The 18465-nt window shown below is 41.4% G+C and overlaps 1 protein-coding gene across 2 annotated transcripts in view; it reads right to left on the bottom strand.

The window, feature by feature from the left end:
• LOC306921025 (myosin-10) overlaps window positions 1-18465 on the bottom strand; it is a 104123-nt gene that overhangs the window by 40143 nt on the left and 45515 nt on the right. For both annotated transcript variants that reach the window (XM_079498077.1, XM_079498078.1), the window contains exons 4-9: window positions 11354-11381; window positions 5699-5801; window positions 4742-4771; window positions 3927-3944; window positions 1268-1360; window positions 252-315 (exon numbers count right to left, since the gene is read on the bottom strand). In XM_079498077.1, the coding sequence (XP_079354203.1) occupies window positions 252-315; window positions 1268-1360; window positions 3927-3944; window positions 4742-4771; window positions 5699-5801; window positions 11354-11381 (336 nt within the window). The remainder of the gene's footprint in view (window positions 1-251; window positions 316-1267; window positions 1361-3926; window positions 3945-4741; window positions 4772-5698; window positions 5802-11353; window positions 11382-18465) is intronic.

The following is an 18465-nucleotide window of genomic DNA, read 5'->3' as shown; positions in this document are numbered from 1 at the left end:
ACTACTACTAACACCTCTGTACAGTTTGCAAACTTTAACATTCATTTAATCAACCATTCAATCAATCCATTGTTCTACAACAATATCTGGCCAGTGGGAACCAAATTTTAGATTTCTGCATAGAAATCTGTACTACTTTACTAGGTTGGATTTATAGTGTAGCTCCTCAGTTGAAAAATATTGAAATTGCAGTGATTGCTAACAGGAAATATAATGAATAACATTCAAGTCCATTGTTTCCATAAGGATACAAGTTTCAATGTTGGCTCCCACAATGTAGCCAGTAACATCAAAGTTGATCCGGATGAATTTCCCCTGCAGATGAACAGGTAAAAGGAGACAAGATTCAGGAAGAACATAAGACCAAAAAAAGCTCTCTATAAATAAAAACGTTTTAATTATTATTTCATGAGATCTAAATTAAATGATCTGAAACCCTGCCCTTTGACATGCACATGACATGCATGCCACAGGGCAGATGTTCTGAACTGGTTTTGCCACCAGCCATAGCTGTGTACATTACATACATCTGTATTGCCCAACCTAAAACGTCTCCATTAAGTTCCAACCCAGTGTATTAGATAACAGAAGACCACATGAACAACCAAACACCAGTACAGATCTGGTTCTGATCAAGTGGAGGAGACTTCTGAAGAAAATGGTATCTGTTTCACACACGCACAGTCGCACACACACGCGCAAACACACACACGTGCACGCGCCTATAATGTCTCTGTAGTGCAAGTTGACATATCTCAGACACATGGTTATGATTTTTGTGGCTCAAAAGTTGTGTTGCAGTTCTGTCATCATTACACAAAACTGTATTATGACTATGAGAGGCATTACTGACGGAAGATTTTCTTTGAAAATCACATCAAGCTCCTTCATCACATCGGTGATATTGCACAGCATTCCACCTTCATAGTGTCACTTATTTATTTAGTTCTCAAGCTGAGTGAGTGCTCTGATCTGTGTGGATCTGCTGTGCTGTGCAGAGTGCAGACTCCAGCATATCAAAGAAATCATTAATGACTAGCAGACGTCTGTCCGGCTGGAATGCCCCTGTGTAATTGCTTACAGGAAATAGCAGGATGATCAAATTCCTTTCCATTACGGTTTTACTTACTTTCAAAAGAAAGGAGGATTTTTTTTTTTCCCAAGATGCAAATGCCACCAAATTTCTCAATCAGGTGTACAGTTAGTTCAATAATCAGACAGCCGAGCCGACAACCTTTCCGAATTTCAGTTAGTGTCCTGTACTTACAAAACGTGACGAGTTGTCATTTTTCACGGTCTTGGCATTCCCGAAAGATTCAAGGATGGGGTTGGCTTGTAGGAGCTGACGTTCCAATTCACCCTGAAATAAAAGGAGCCATGTTACTGCAGAGTACTTATTCGTTTATTATTTATTCCTGTACCAAGAATATGATAACAGAAATAAACTGTCAGTATCAAGCACTGGTTTTCACCAACAGACAAGTGCAAATCACATGCAGAAAAGGACAACAGAGATGGTAAGCTATTTCATGTGCTGTATAGTCGGTCGTATCCTGCATTTAACTTAAAAAGGAACATTTTGAATAGAAGATCAAGGCAGGAATCATGACAGAAGACGTCATGTTCCAAAAATAACTTTTCAAGCACTTTAAAGAAAGCATTTTCATGAGGCTGATGATAAGCGGGATAGAAAAGGGCAAACATTTATGCTACATTATGAAAACACAGAGCAGCAACTTATTTAATTCATACATCTGTTAGCCATGGTCTATAACCCATTTTAAACCTGGTGAGGAGATAGACTATTCCTTTGAAACGAGAATATATCAGTCAAACATTGCAGACATCGGCAGACATAAGGACAGGCATGAGGAAAGGGAGAGGGGAGAGGAATCGAGTATAGTAGCAAACAGTACCTTGTGATACATACTGTATATTACATTGACCCTACTGTACCTGTGGTCTTTTATAGGACTATGGTTAAACTTAAAAGTAAGTAGTTTTAACATCCTTTCTGTAATTGTTATAATAGAGAAGAGAAAGATCCCAGGGAAATGGGGGCATTTAGCATTGACAGAGGCCAGAAACAATTTATTCCTAACGTGTGAGACACACGCACGCACGCATGCACGCACTCACTCACACCTATTGTCACGCTGGACAGTTTAATAGGCTGAATAAATAGGTGGCCAGTGCAGATGTTTGGACAGGTGGCCCATTATGCACTCGTCCAAGCCACATTGAGGGGGCTGGTCATGACCAGTATGGCCAGCCACAAAAACAACATTCTCTTCTGGGACTTTATTTCTCTTCTGTGGCTAAAGGGGAATATTTCCCCACATTACGTCAAATCCAGCCACAGTCTGTTGATCTGAGGAGGCCGTTTTCCAGATGAGCAAACTCCCGTGGAGGGAGACGGAGAGAAGTCATCGTCGTTGCACAGGACGTGAGACATGTAATGTGATCTTTGGCCAGGGAGATATGTGATGGGCTGATTTTAATTGAGTTTTCATGCTGCTGGAATGAAGCAGGAGTGAATAAAACGGTCAATTTGCCTGCTTCCATACGGGTGCTTAATTTCTTAGAAGGCGTAATAACTGTGAGGTAGCCTATCTTGTTAGTGAACTTCGCTCATTCTCTCTGCGGCCTTGTGTGGATAACAAACGCAAACGAAAGCCCAATTTAGCATCCATTAGTTAATGATCAAGTTGACCCACATTCATGCCGCAGAACAAGCGCGACAGGCATCTGACATGGTCCAGACACCGGCTCCACTTTCAGAAAGCTAATTGTTGTGATGCGCGATGACAGACAGCCAGGGGATCTGGAAGATTTCAGGCGGTGAATTTAACCATCAACTATCAGAGAATACATGCATTTCAGACTCTTTGGCAGGCTACGGAACTGAGCAAAGAGCCAAAGACAATCAGTCAAAATGGTGGTATTATTAGAACCTTCCGAACATGCTCACTGCCAGGCTTTGTATCGTTTACGATAGTCAGTCACTCATAGTTCATACAGTCTGTTTCTAGCGAAAGTTTAACGAATTCTAACTTTAGCGTTTTCTCTCCGTTAGTTGATGCTTCATAATTATATCCATACGAGTCAAACCGCCGGGATCATTAGTTTTTTTTTTTGGAACATTAGAATTCAGAATGGAAGAAAAAAAACACAAACCAGGTAGAATGTGTAAATTACGTCAGACTCTATCAGCGAGAACAACTAAAGCACATACTTTAAGTATGAAAATACATTAACGCCCAGTGAGCAGGGGGATTATGCGAAAGTGCAAATGATTGAATCCACAATGTTCCATCCTGCTGGGAGGTGTGTGGCTGAGGTTGGTGGAGCAATGGGGGCCTGTTGTAGGGTATTGCACCTCTCACCCCATTCTACCCAGCGGGAGGTTTGGCTCTCCCTGCTCCTGCTTCGGAGAGCTGCTACAATGTGTCAGATGAGGGCCCTTAAGAGAAGACAGCAGCTGCTCCTGTCTTCTACATAACACTCCAGCCAGCCCAACAGGACCCAAAAAGAAGCTGGGAGGATCCTGGCCGTGAAACTGGGGAGTTCTGCACAGTGCGTTTGGGGGGGAACGGGATGGAATATATGACACACATGCAGAGATAATAACCCGCTAACATGGGATCAATTATCTCAGGGGTTGAAACAATCTGTCTGAAAAGATGTTTCATCAAATTTGATCACTAAATATGAAATATTTAAATGAGGAGACATCATCATTTAATACTCTATCATGCCGTGAAAGAGGTAGCCAAATGCAAGAAGGTGGATGCAAAGAGAAACATCTTCAGAAAACCCAGTAGAATGTTTACATACAGTAGCAGGAAAAAGCACCACTTTTCATTTGCCCATAGTGGGAGTGCAGTGAGTGGTGTGTTGGAAGTTGAAACCAACATGCTACTCACATAGAACTGTGCTCCACTCTGTAGTCAATGGTCAGATTCAAGTGTTATCATGGAAATAAATAGATTGTTAATGGTCATGGATACTAAGAAGACAACACATCGTATATACACTGTGAAGTAAATGACAGTTACACAAAACACATAATATTCAAACCAAACGGATGATGCTTTCAACCAACAACCAAGTGCATTCAAAGGTTCAGATGAAACTTAGAAGCTACTGTATGGTGCATGACATGCAAATTGCAATATGCATGTGTGTTAAACCTTTCCCATTTCAGTACAAGATAAAACATGAAATTGCTATAAACGTACAGAGATATTTGCATTGTATTGGCTAGTTTTGAAACAGAAACAGTCCGTCAATGCTCCAACAAGCCTAATAAGAAGAACATACAGCATTTGAATATTATTATGGGTTTCACAGAAATGAACAGAAAGTAAAGATATTGAACCGCAAATATACAGTGCATATATGTGAAATAGGCTGTCTCTCTCCCTCAATCCGTCCCCCCTCTCACACTCACTCCCTCTGCCCCCCTCACCCTCCCACTCCCCACTTTCTCTCATTGCAGCAATTTGTGCTGATATCGGACATGTCTCTATTTGCCATTGCCTAACAATGGCAATTTGTACTGACTTCGGGGATCACCAAATATGGGTGTAGTCAGTGTATGTGTCTATATTTGGGCATAATTTGAGCACACAGACAAAGCCACAGACTACTTGACAGAGGAAGTTAGTTGGTTTAAAGGAGAAGGTTAGTGTAGCATGAGCATTGAACATGGAGTTTAAAAAGCATAAAGACTACTTGCCTGTAGTTTCACTGGTTTAGGCGACTCTGGCTGTTGGCCAAACAAAAATCAAAATTGTTAGAGGAATAATGTGCACAGATCTGATGATGCACAAGCCAACCATAGTGCTGCCCATCCATTTTGCACGTGATCATCATGGTTCACCTTTTGCCATTGATGACAATTCATTGGATGTGTATACTAATGATGTATTAATGACCAGTCAAATCACCTGCACTAAAACTATGATACTGAATTGCCATTATCTGTCTCATGGAACGTTAATTCTAAACTACAATAACCACAACCTTTGAATTAAAAAGCATCTCATCCGCTAGTACAGACATAATGTGACCTCATGACATTGCATCTCTAGGTGCAGTGGTGGAAAGTACTATAACTAAGTACATTTACCATACTTAAGTACTGTACTTCAGTACAATTTGAAGTATTGCTAGTTTACTTGAGTAATTCCAATGTTCAATACTTATACTTCTACTCCACTACATCTCGGATTACTAGTTACTTTGTAGATTTTGATTATTGTTGCAAAACAAAACATACATTAACATCTTCAGCCCTATATGCATTTCGGCCATTTAAAAATAGCCGATCTACAAGCTCACAGCTCGTTTTGAGCTTGCATGTCTGACAATTGACAATTTCATCAACAAATAAAAACTAGGCGAAAATGTTAGGGAGAGACTAGTGGAGAAGACATTCAGTCGAACTAAAAGACAAGTCATTTTGTTTGGTTGCGCTCGGGTGTTGCACTCTGAAAATAGCAGATCTACTAACAAGGCCAACATGTCACACTCAGTGACTGCACTAGACGAATACCAAAACATATCAGATGACAAAAATGTGACAAAAAAATGAATTCTAGTCAAAAAACTGACATTACATTACGTACATCAAAATGTGCTGTCAAAATGAACACTGGTGGCGTGGGGTTATTAGAATGGATGAAATACTCACAGGAATGTTGTGGTCTTTTCTTCCTTTGTGGGAGGAAGCAACGTGTGCCAGGTATTGAATGACCTTTTTGGTGTTTTCTGTCTTACCGGCGCCTGATTCACCTCTGTTTGACAAAGGAGATAAGAAACCCACAAACAAGCTTCCTCATTAGAACTACAGTAAACCTATGAAGAAACCATAAACCAACTTTCCTCCAAATGAACTCTTTAAATACCAGTGGTTTTCAACCTTTTTCATGTGAAGGTCCATTATTTATTCAGCATTTGAGCCACGGACCACCATTTGATGAGATTTAGCCTCTCAGACCCAAGAATATTTTGTTGTTGTTGGAGAAGATTTGTCCAGATTTCTATGCTACGTTGATCGAAAAAAAAATCTTCTACATTCTCTAATTGTGTAGACTTCCTGTAAATTAAGTCATGCAGATGTTTAACAATACCCTTTACGGGTCCATTTGGTTAAAGCTCTCATGCAGTAAGGTTCCATTTGGTTACGAACTCTCCATAATTTAGCTGGGGACCACCTGGAATCACCTCCAGGACCACTGGTTGAAAACCACAGCAATATATTGTGCTAACAAATTGCAGATCTCACATTTTCTTTTTTGCATGAAGTTTAACTTTCACTTTTCCAGTCTTTTACATATGATATGTGCAGGCTCTACGGTGAAAATGAAGTGAGCCACTTCCTGCAGTCGCTGAGACAGATAACACAAGCTAAAGTTACCCTCACCTAATACACAGGGAACAACATGGTAATAACCCCACGTGGACTCACATTTGGACATCAGAGCGTTTGGGTTACGTTCCTAAGATCAGGTTAAAGGTGAGGGGTTGGATGGCTTACACAGCATGTTTCCCAAACAGTGGGTTGGGACCCATATGTGGGTCGTGGACCCATTTTTATGAGTCGTGAGTACATTTAGGTTTCCTCCTATATTGTTTTAAATTTTTATTTCAAAAGATTTTCCAAAAAGAAATCACAAAGAAATCCCTTTTTTTGGCTGGTTAATAGCCTGGGTTCCAGCCTGATTTGCTGCGTTCCGCGGGTCTGAAATGTCACTTTGCAACATTTCAGACCCGCTATGAAGTTAAAACCTTTTATTATTATTATTTTTTGGAATTCCATAAAAAAGCTACTTCAATCAAATGCATAAAATTAGGGGAGGAAAATGACTAGTAGTGAAAAGTAGTGAAAATAGCAGATCTACAAGCTCACAACAAGTTGCATCATTTTGTGATTTTATAGATCATCTATTTTCACTAGTTTGGGGCCCAGGGAGAATTTTTCTTTTGGGATCCACTGGCTTACAGTGTGCATAGAAAGGTTAGTACACACACATCAAATCACCAAGCTGCAGGACAAACAACAGTAAATTAAATAAAATAAGGTCCGGACACTGTTTATTGCTTAGTTCAGGGGGTCAGCTAGGCCTGTCACAAATATTACATACTCGCCTAATCGCAATTATTTGAGATAATGACAATTATTTTTGCATACTCGTCAATCAATACTACTATATGTTGCAAGCTTGTAGATAAACTATTTCCACTATTTTGTATATTGTTTGGAAAGAAAAAATTAGAAAGAATGATTCAATGTGTCAGTGATTTGTGTCATATCTGCCCTGTGCAATTTGTGAGCCTATAAAAGGCAAACAGAAATACAAATTGTTACGTTCCGATGTTCAATGCAAAAAAACTAATACAATAAAAACACTATTAAATCGTTAATAGCAATTATTTGTGTGACAATTAAGTCAACTTAAATTTGTAATCTTGACAGCCCTACTAGGATCAGCAACCCACAGCTCTTTAGTCCCTCTTAATACCTCTAAAAAAAGTAATCAACTAACAACTATACTATAAAAATAGTCAAACATTGGCTAAATTGTCAAATATGACCCTAGACAGAGGTAAACAAAACGTGAAAATAGCCAATCTACAAGATAAGCCCCCCACATCCCTAGCTTTACAAAAGAAAATATGGAAATTACTACGCAACTATTACAACTTTTATTTATCATTGCTGTAGTAGGCCAAACATGACATTCTTACTTTCTCCAATATTGTAAAAATGTGTATGTGAAACATGACATATTGTAATTGAAATGAAACTTATAATTTTATAATAAGGCTCAAAAATGTTTTGTGGCAGATTTCTTAATGTCTTTGGTCCAAAACAGCTCTTTTACATTAAGCTTAAATCGGGAATTTTGAAGATCCCAGATCGAAATGCTGAACTAAGCAATAACCAGTGGAGCTTATTTCTACATTTTATTTACAGTATGCAGCCATTGTTTTTACCACTCGGTTCCAAAGTGACGACAGCTTGGGTGAAACACAGTATCCTTTTCACACGTCTAAGCGATGCAAAAACCTCTGAGTTGACACTTCATATTCATAGCATACCTGAGGTTTTACAGCACATGGCAATCTACACACCCCAAGTATGCGCAAAATACACAATGTTTTGCTTTCAGGCTGGGCTAGTGGTGTAAAGAATGATGTGGCTGAACGGCGGGGCTCAAGAAGACTGTGGGGTAAGTGGTGTCAAAGTGTTGTCAGTCCTCAGCAGTCACTGTGAACAGAGGGTATTCATGGAGGGATTGCGTCAATGTAACCGTTGTTGGCCTTGGACCGCCGGGTGTTAGATTCCTCAGGTCCGCCCCGTTCCAGATTAGATACCACACAAACATCAAGCGCTGACTTAATCAGACTGCATCTTTTGAGGCTTCCAGTCAGACGGACACACTCCACGTTTGTTTTTAGCCGCGAGCAACAGTGGACGAGAAAGCATTTCTAATATGACCTCTGTGTATTTTAAATTAATAAATACACTGTATAGTGTATACTGTATATATGGGCAAGAGCACAAATAAGCATAGAATATCAGTGCTTTCATGATTCATAATGTTGGCAACACTGCTATAAAATAATTGTGTGAAGTGAGGGGCGCAGAGAGGGCAGTATTTATATCAGCCAGGTGACGTCTTAAGTTGTGTTTTACTACCCTAAACAAACATTAAAGTCTATAGCGACCAGTTCTTTTTAATTAGGCTAAAAAAAACTAAAAAAATCACGATCAACTATCTGTGGATAAAAAACAAAACTCCCAGCAGCAGACGAAATTGGACAAAGAAGATGGAGATGGATCGGGCACACACTGCGCAAACCAGTGTCAAACACCACCAGACAGGCTCTGACTTGGAACCCTCAAGGGAAGAGAAACGGAGGCCGGCCAAAAAAACAACTGGCTGCGAGATGGCCAGGCAGAAACCAAGAGACTGGGATGCACCTGGTCGCAGATTGAAAAAAATGCCAGTGACCGAGAACTCTGGAGGTCCCTTGTCGACGACCTATACCCCAGTAGGGGTGTAAGGCGTAAGTAAAGTAAGTCTAAACAAACATTAAAAGTCCATAGACTTGGCTGCCACACGTAATTTCGGAAAGCCTTTTCGGAAAGCCTTTCCTTCATCAAATTATTTTTTTTACAAAAGATGCAAGAGGGTACTGATTACTGAAGGTGCACAGTCCAAGACAAAGAGTTTCCCTGGATAAGCATTGACATGGAGCTGTCTCACAGGCTCATGGCTACTATGACATTTTCTTTGGCTGCATTCCTGTCATCTAGATACTTGGAGCAGGAGTGATGCCGGACATTTCTCAGACTCCTGTTTCTCACAGGTCTGTCAATGATATATTCGTGTGGAATGACCACAGAGGCCTGGAGGCTCTGGCTTCATGTTGCTGCTCCGACCCACCCCTGTGTGTAATCAGTACTAAGTGCATTAATGCCAGGTTAAATTGCAGTTGATTCAAACCAGTAAAAAAAAGCCACAAGTGTGTTTTTATTTCCGAGAATGCGAAGTGAGCAAGAAGACACGCATGATTGTAATGATTGAACCATGAATGTCATGCAATGAAGTCAGGCCAGTAATCTCATTATGACAAATCCAGTCCAATTCAATGACCTAAGGTGCAGATGCATGCAAGCTTTAGACCTGTGAATAGTAGTAAGAGAAAACGGATGCCTGAAAATATTGCCATTTGCCACATATCACTTTACAGGATATTTTTTAGCTAAAGACCCAAAAGAGAAATTATGCGACATTTGCCCGGGACACAAACTAGTGAAAATTGCATATCTACATTTTCTGCTATTACTCCTACAGATATTGTCACACATTCCCACTAGGCCATGGAACAAATAAATTCCATTATACCATAAATTCTTCAAATCAACCTCAGCGCTATAAAAACCTGATTCACGTTTTTAACTATAATTACAGTTACTGCACCAATCGATGAAACTTTACTGGCACACTCCCTAGAGGCCCTGCATATTTTATATCGCCAGCAGGAGGCCGACTTTTGCAAAACCTTTTTTTTTTTTTACATTACTCCTACATATTTTGTCCAAAACATCAAGCAAATCGGTACACATGATCTCATGTGATCAACACATGAGATTCCATATTCCATCCTGATTGGCTAAGATTGGCATCTAAAGTGGCTTGTTTTGAACAAAATGCCTTAAATCATGAATGCAGCATTTGATTGCAATGATTTTGCACACACACTCCCAGTAAGTTGAAGAAGAAATGCCACCCTTTTCACATTGGCCTATTGTAGCATCACCGGGAGGCCGACATTTGCAATACACATTTTGTCCAAACATAATCGGTACACATTATCTCTATAATCAAGTGATCAAGATGGATCCGTCCAATATTCCATATTCCATCCCGATTGGTGAATTACAAATATTTCTGGCCCACAATAACCTATACCTGACCTGGAGGAGACCTGTATACTCCACTGAAATGTCAGGAAGTTGTGAAAGTATAAAAAGATAGGTGCCGCCTATGCCTAGTGCTGTGTGTATGCTTCCTATGCCTAGTGCCTGTGTGTATGCTTCCATACACACAGTGGAAGCAGCACACCTCTAATAAAGACTGTGGTGTGTGTGGGTAATGTCATCCGGATGCCCGGCTGCCGCTTGCCTCGTCAGGTGTTTTATGGACAGATAGTCAGCCAACAGGAAGCCTGGTGGTCCAAAGCTGCGATATAAAGACCAGTTGAAACAGACGCTGAAGAGGTGTAACATCAAACCCAATGATCTGGAGTCAGCCGCAGCAAATCGCCCACTCTGGCGCTCCTTATGCTATGAAGGGGTCACACACCTTGAGGAAAACCGCACGCAGCAAAGGATGGCACGGCGCCAGCAAAGACACCTCCGTGCTGTTCCAGTACCAACTCAGCCTCCTGATCCAAGCCTCACATGTCCACACTGTGGCATGGTATGTGGCGCCAGAATCAGGCTTCATAGTCATCTACAGTGGCATCGTTGCCAGCAACGATGACCACTGCCAAACCCACAGCACAAGGAAGCTATGTCATCTTCGACAACGATGGACTACCAAGGAGGATGTGCTGGCCATTTATGAAAATAGATATAAACAATGAAATGCTTTTATTGTATGTGTGCTTGCTTACACCTTTTTTTTCCTTCCATTTTCTTCCACCACGTTTAACCCACTTTAAAATGTTCACAACACGAGTGAGATGTAGAAGTCACACAACAGAGCAGGAAAGGGGGAAAAAGCATAGAAAAACTAATTTGAATATAGTATTTGAATAAGTGAATACTTACGTGCAAAGAATTGATTGGTCCTCTCGATCTGTGGAAGACGGAGAGGGAGAAAGAAGAGGGGAGAAGAGGGGAGATACAAAAAAAGTCAACCTTAGCATTTAGCCAATGATTCAGCATCTATGACTAAGCACTCTCCTAAGATTTGACATTGTCAGTGCTAACCATGTGTCACTTTGTGTCAGCAAAGCATGGCAGAAACAAATAGGACAGGAAGTACTGTGTTCAAAGGACACATTTTACTTTCAAACAAGGTTAATGTTTTAGGTTGTATTAGAGAAAGTAAAAGATGATCATTATTTATTCATTTCATTTACTGCTTTCTTTCGTTTTAGCAATTTTCGCGATATTTTGACAGGGAATGTGGCTAAATTTACGGTGATTTACTAGTCCACTCCTTACCCGTTCTGAATATATGAACAGCAAATGATATTCAGTGTGGGTAATGCGATGTAATAGATCACATTACTGATAGGGAGGGAATAGTTTACAGATGATCTTGGGAAGTTGGGTTGGGCACAAAAGTATAGGCTAATATGGATGGATGGATGGATGGATGGATGGATGGATGGATGGATGGATGGATGGATGGATAATGTTGCTGGGTGGCCAACCGATAACCCTAACGGCTGCTGGTGAACCGAGCAAATAAAAACAAAAGCCTACGGCGCACTCTTCTAACTTCTTACCCGTTATGAGCCTACACTCTTGAGCTGGGGGGGGGGCAAGTGGACTGTAGGCCATATGTTGTATTTGTAGATTTTTCTATGCAAGGCAATGGGAAAAATGTATTCACTAATACATGCTGTAGTACAATCATAAGTACACCATTGATGTGTGATGTACATTTGTTGGTAATATTCTGCATAGAAATAAAGTTATTGAATATTTTCACTTTCGGTGTTGCACTTTGTAGACGGTCCCTAACCGCTCAGCTCGGAGGTTGGCTTTTTGGGCTTCAAATTGTTGTTGTAGTTTGTGCTTTATCTAATCAGGATAAGATTGACTGTCTGTATGTATTTTATCAGTGTATTTGACGGGATGTGTGTTCCCCTTCTGTCGAGTGGTGGATGAAATTATTGATACGTTATGATCCAACAGAGCCACCCCGACAGATAATCATTCCGTTGTGATCGTGGCTGTGCTTTTTTTAAATAATTGTATAATCTGTGCTAAGGAAGTGTAGGCTTCAGACAGACAGACATTTACCGGTGCTTTTATAGATAGATTATTTACTATAGTAGTAGTCCACAAAAGATCATGGGGTTCTATTGAATGTGAAGGGCGAGGTAACAAACTGACATATTGAGCCTACGACACACAGTATGGCAGCCCCCCTAGTTGTATCCAGTTGTTCGTTCAGACACACTGAAAACAACTCAGTCACCCTTTTAGCCTAACCTAAAACATGAACCTTGGTTGAAAAAATACAAAAAAATGTTTTAAAAAAAGTTTAAACTGCACTCCAGTTTGAAGGACTTTTGAGCACAAATCTATCCCTGTGGTGAAGCTTAGCAAGGTATACGATTTAGTTTCTTCTTTAGTAAAAGGCTGTGCGTGCCATGCCGCTGAATGCGTATTAAACTGGGATGAAGCATGGCAGGCACCATCAACAAACACCTATCAGCAGCTCATGAGATTCACACGTCAAAGCAAACCTGGCTAAAGCTTGTGAGTTTTCCTTTCAAATGTTTGAGATGGCCACCGCAACCCTAACTTTATCATCCAACGGGAGGGTTAAATTACTTCTCTTGGAGGTTTCGGTAGTTACAGTGGGGCTCAAAGCATCTCACCACAGGTATTTCCGTGTCATGGTTAAAAAAAAAGGTGAAGATTTTGTGGTTAAAATCTTTTATGGAAAAGCAGCAAGCAATGCTGCATTGAAGAGTTAAGGTTACTGTACAGATGTCAGTGAATGTCACATAGATGATCAGATTCTGTGTGCTAGGTTCTTGTGCTGTGAAGGACAAAACATCTTTAACACCAGTGTCCAGTTTCCTTAACATACAGTAAGAAAGGGAGAACAGACAGCAAACAGCCTCAAGTAATTTTGGGTTACATTATAGCCTGGCTGAACTGTGTGTGTGTGGGCTGTTGTTGGCAGAAACACAGCTCTCAGAGACCGATCAACGACAAATTGGATTCATGCACGCATGTACACACACAGCATATATTGACACAGGGAGATGGAAATACACTGAGGTAATACTGGAGACAAGAATAGTTCCCTGCAAAAGTAACGCAATGCTCTCATGAACATGAAGCTGTTCTGATACTGTAGCTCTTGTAAATCTCTTTACTATCTGAACAGAAGCTAAAGGAGCTGCAGACCAACATGCAACATTTTCTTTCTTCTTTCTGCCATTTGTTTCAATTAATTTGAACCTAATTTAAAATAAAGGACTTCTGATTCCCACCTACCAGAATCCAGGGAAGCACACAATTATTATGTGCTATAGAGGAAACACTGCAATCCATGGTAAACTGCCTGTCACCAGCTCTAGTTTTGCACTTGAAAGTCTTGGACGGCTGGCGTAGCCATCTGGGCACCTAGGCTGCTAATCCAGCCTGACAGCGTGTCGCAGGTTTGAATTCCGATCACGATGACCTCTACTGTATATCTATCATGAATGCAGAAAAAGGCCCAAAAATATATATATAAAAAAAAAGGTTTTCGTATGGTTGAGACAAACAAAGTGTAGACAGTCCCTTGTGCTGAAAAGTTATTTCTGAGAATATGCAGTGGATGGAAGAAGAATCCACACCTGATCGTGATTACATCATCTTTCTGTGATGGCATGATGCATTTTGTATTGCTTGCTGCAGTGCAAGCAGTTAACATGGGTCTTCTAGGTCATTGGGGTGCATAGTTACGTTGGTTAGACATATTAACAGTCTGACAGTCCGACAACACTGCCGACTAGCCCGTGACTGGGTTAAAACTCATCCGTGGCTCCCGACACGCGTGGCAGGTTAAAACTAGCCCGTGGTTCCCGACATGCGTGGCAGGTGAAGACAAACCCGTGGCAGGCCCGGGCGGCTGGCGTAGCCATCTGGGCACATGGACTGTCGTGGGTTCGAGTCCCGATCACGACAACCTTTGCTGTGTGTCACGGTCACCCCCCATCTCGCTCCCCATTTCTTGTCTGACTATTGTTAATCTGGCAAAAAAATAATAATAATAATAATATAATTTATAATAATAATTAAAAAAAATAGCCTGTGGCAGGTTAAAACTAACCCGTGGCTTCTTGTGAGGTTAGGTTTAGGGTATATGCTATTGGGTAGGGTGTCGGGCTAATGACCGTCGGACCAACGGACTGAACACATGCAAGGTCATGTGGCAATGAAATTGTGTCTGATTGTTCCCGTACGCGCGGCTTGACAACAGTGACTGAAGTAGGTCAGAGTCATCACAGGCCCTGAGGGATGGGTAATGAGGATATCATGGACAAACAGTAGTAGCTGTAGGAGGGATGCCCCCCTCCAGTGGTGGCATCCTTTTCTTGAGTCATGTGGCTAGCAGAACTGCTGGCTTTGCACAAAGTTCACAAGTCTTTAAGTTGTCTTCCTTTTGCACTAAACTAAAGTTAGACTGATAGTTTGGACTGAGGCCGATTCTAAAAATGCCTTCAAAATCCTAACCTAAGTTTTATGAAAAACTTCAAATATTTATATAGCAGCATCAACATTTTTGATTAGTGTACATACTGTACAGAACCCCAAGAGGGGTTCCCGTCCAGAAGGGTTCGAAAACCAAAAGGGGTTCCCTCCCAGAATGGGTTAACATACAAATGATTGATTTGATATTATACAGTTTTTAGACTGATGATAGGTTCTTGATTTATGATCCTAGATTACCATTTGATACCATTACCTTATGGTAAATCACTCTGGATTAAGAGTGTCTGCTAAATGCCTGAATTGTAAATTGTAAACTGGATGTCATGTTGGCTCTTCAAGCTCTCTGCGACTGATCAGCGCAACCGTGGTCTGTGTGTGTGTGAAATTCCTTTCTTGGCTGACTGCTGGGGCAGAACGTTCAAACGCTCGTCAGCTTAGTCTCTGCACAGCATGTATGCCACGGACAGAATGAGTGAGTACCTCGTTGTCAGAGGGGCTGACATCAGCAGTCATCATCATCAATACCATCAGTGGCATCCAGGAAATCCACATCTAATTGAATGAGTTACCGGTTAATCTGAGAGATTCATGTTTTTGGTGAAGGGAAGGGAGGGTTGAGACAGTGCATTAGTGAATTGGTAGGGTGGTTCATAAGGGAAGGTTGCTTCTTGTCAGACACTAGCTGAATGCAAACGAAAATAAAAGCCTGGGTACCTAGGCTAGTCAGACACTAACGTTAACAGATCAGAGATGCGTTACTCACTTAAGCCCTTGGCTACATTTCATCGTACAATAGTGCACTTGTAGATCGGTTATTATCAATATAGACGCAGGTTGAAAGTGGCTTATTGCGCTGACTCAGCACTCACTTGGGTATTTACAATCTAAACTTCCTGTCAACCCGATACAGTAGCAGTGAGATTCAAAGGCTTGAAATCAAGTCTTTCAATTCCAAACTGTCACTGTGATCCAATAAGTGGTAAATGTAACATACCAACATCAAACCTGGCAGCTGTGGCGGGAGAGAAGACAGCGTGTGCCTGCCAGTGTGGTTTACACTCTGTTGCGCGAGAACAAAGGTGCAATAAATCAACGGTAATTGATCTCTCACACACACTCAACATATTTAGTAGGGCGTAGAGACCTCATGCTACCACATGAAAAGGAGAAGCTCGCTGAAGATTATCAGGATTTAAAGGCATCTGAATAATGCTGCCGTGATCTTTCAAAGATTTTATATATTTTTACTTTCACCACTTGAACCTTAGTAACTAACATTTGGCAAAAATAGCAGATCTACAAGCTCACAGCACGTGATGCGACAACAGGAGGGGGCCTAGTATAAAACCCTGGGGGACTCCGGTCAACTAAGTATATAACAATCTCTTGTGTTTCTGTTGAGCAGGGTGATGCCTGATGAAGGTTTGAACGACCAAAATGTTGCTCAATAAAATGCTGTAATTCAATTTTTTTCTACTCTGTTGAGCCGGGGAAAAAGGATCTATTGTGAAGTTTGTCATTCAGTAAGAATTACGTTCCAATACTCAATGCCAAAATCAATAGTGGCCAAGGGGTGCACGGCACGCTCATCCAAACATTTCGAGAGGGGTGCTGGATAAAAATAGATCAACTGTAAAGAAAAAGACAAGGTCCACACACCGTCTTAATGCTCCCAAAATAATTTAATAACAGAGCAGTAAAAAGAAAAAGAGCGTTCGGCCTCTCCGGCCTTCGTCAGGTAATGCAATGCAATTATTAGTGTGACAATTAATGTTCAACCTAAATTTGTAATCGTGACAGACAGCCCTGTGTGTGCGTGCGTGTGCGTCCCTTGCATTATCTAAAAACACACATTGCCTCAGGGATGGATTCTTCTGCCAGAGGGGAAGGCAGTCTGCAGAGCAGAATGCTGACTGTGTTCCTTTGAGCTGAGGTGGCGGCGGGTCATGACTCATGATCATGTGACCAGTGTAAAGTGACGGGGAGACAGCTTTATGAGCCATCGGGGACAGCACTACAGGCTTCCTGCGTCGGAGCAGATACTTCCCGTTAACATGATGTGTTGGCCTAAACACACACCTCTGCAGCATCCTAATGCAGAATATAAGAGGGTGTTCTGCGTGCAAATGTGCCTTGCACGCACGCACGCACGCATGCACGCACGCACGCACGCACGCACGCACGCACGCACGCACGCACGCACGCACGCACGCACCCCACCCATCCTGGTGAATGTCCATTCACATTCACATCCCTATCTCTGTCCGACACAAACACAGCTCCGGTCACGGCCATAGATCCAGTGTCTCCTCTCCACTATCTGCCTAGCAGCAGCAGGCATGAGGTTGGGATTTAGGATACAATCCAGCCAGTCAAAGGACTGTCCTCACTTCTGTGCACTGACTTTTCCAACACGACTGTGACATTTACAGGGACTCCAGACTGTAAAACGCTGATGATTACTAGCCCCTCTTGCAGACCGGAGGACCCTCTGGAGTGTGTGTGTGCGTGTATGTGTGTGTGTGTGTGTGTGTGTGTGTGTGTGTGTGTGTGTGTGTGTGTGTGTGTGTGTGTGTGTGTGTGTGTGTGTGTGTGTGTGTGTGTACGAGAGCTATCCAAACAGAGGCTGTTAACTTCTGCAACGTTACTTTAAAGTCATGAGGACCATTTTGTGGGTTTGGCATGATCGATAATGTTCTTTCCAGCTTCACATGACTCCATTATGTTGGGGAGCCTCAAGGACAGCCCTTGGATATATTCCATGATATCATTAGTTTAAAAAAAAATAAGAAAAAGTGATGATAAAAACCTGGGAGGATAGACGATTACTTTTTCATAACTTAATCTAATCCCACTAAAGTTTCAGGATGAAGAGGAATCTCAAATGCCTTTAACATGCACAAACCAAAATATCAAGCTACTGTACAAGCTAAACTACACCGCAATTAGGGCCAGAGTATTTAGACAATCTATTGCACAAAACACAAGATGCAAATTGCGTCAGGTTGCATTCCACCAGCTATGTGAGCAGCATAAATAACAATTTATAATGATGTCAGGAGATGTGGGGGAAACAAACTCTGCTCACAGATTTTTCACGGATTTGCTGCATGTCACTCCAACTCTCTCTCTCCGTTTCCCGTCTCTCTCCACTGTGCTTGTCTGCTATTATATAAAAGAATAAAAGGCTTGCCTTTAGGCTGTAAATAGGGAGTAGAATGTCATTGACAGATTCTTCGGCATCATACAACAACTGCTGAGTGCCATCAAGGAGTTCTTAAAGAAAAAGTTAAATCTACATTTCTACTATAGGACATTACTGATGTAATGTAACTTTTTCTATAACTTCAATTAAGAGCACCACATACTGACATTTCTTTGAGTTTTTTGTAGAACACTGATGATTTTTTTTACTGTGCATGTCTCCCTGCCACATAAGTGCTTATTGTTGGCCCAGCCCAGCCCTGTCCTGTCCGGTCCTGTCCAGGGGA

The sequence above is a fragment of the Electrona antarctica genome (assembly GCF_951216825.1).
Source record: "Electrona antarctica genome assembly, chromosome: 4".
NCBI classification, from domain to species: domain Eukaryota; kingdom Metazoa; phylum Chordata; class Actinopteri; order Myctophiformes; family Myctophidae; genus Electrona; species Electrona antarctica.
The sequence above is the reverse complement of the archived record's forward strand: the minus strand, read 5'-3'. Positions and strand labels throughout refer to the sequence as shown.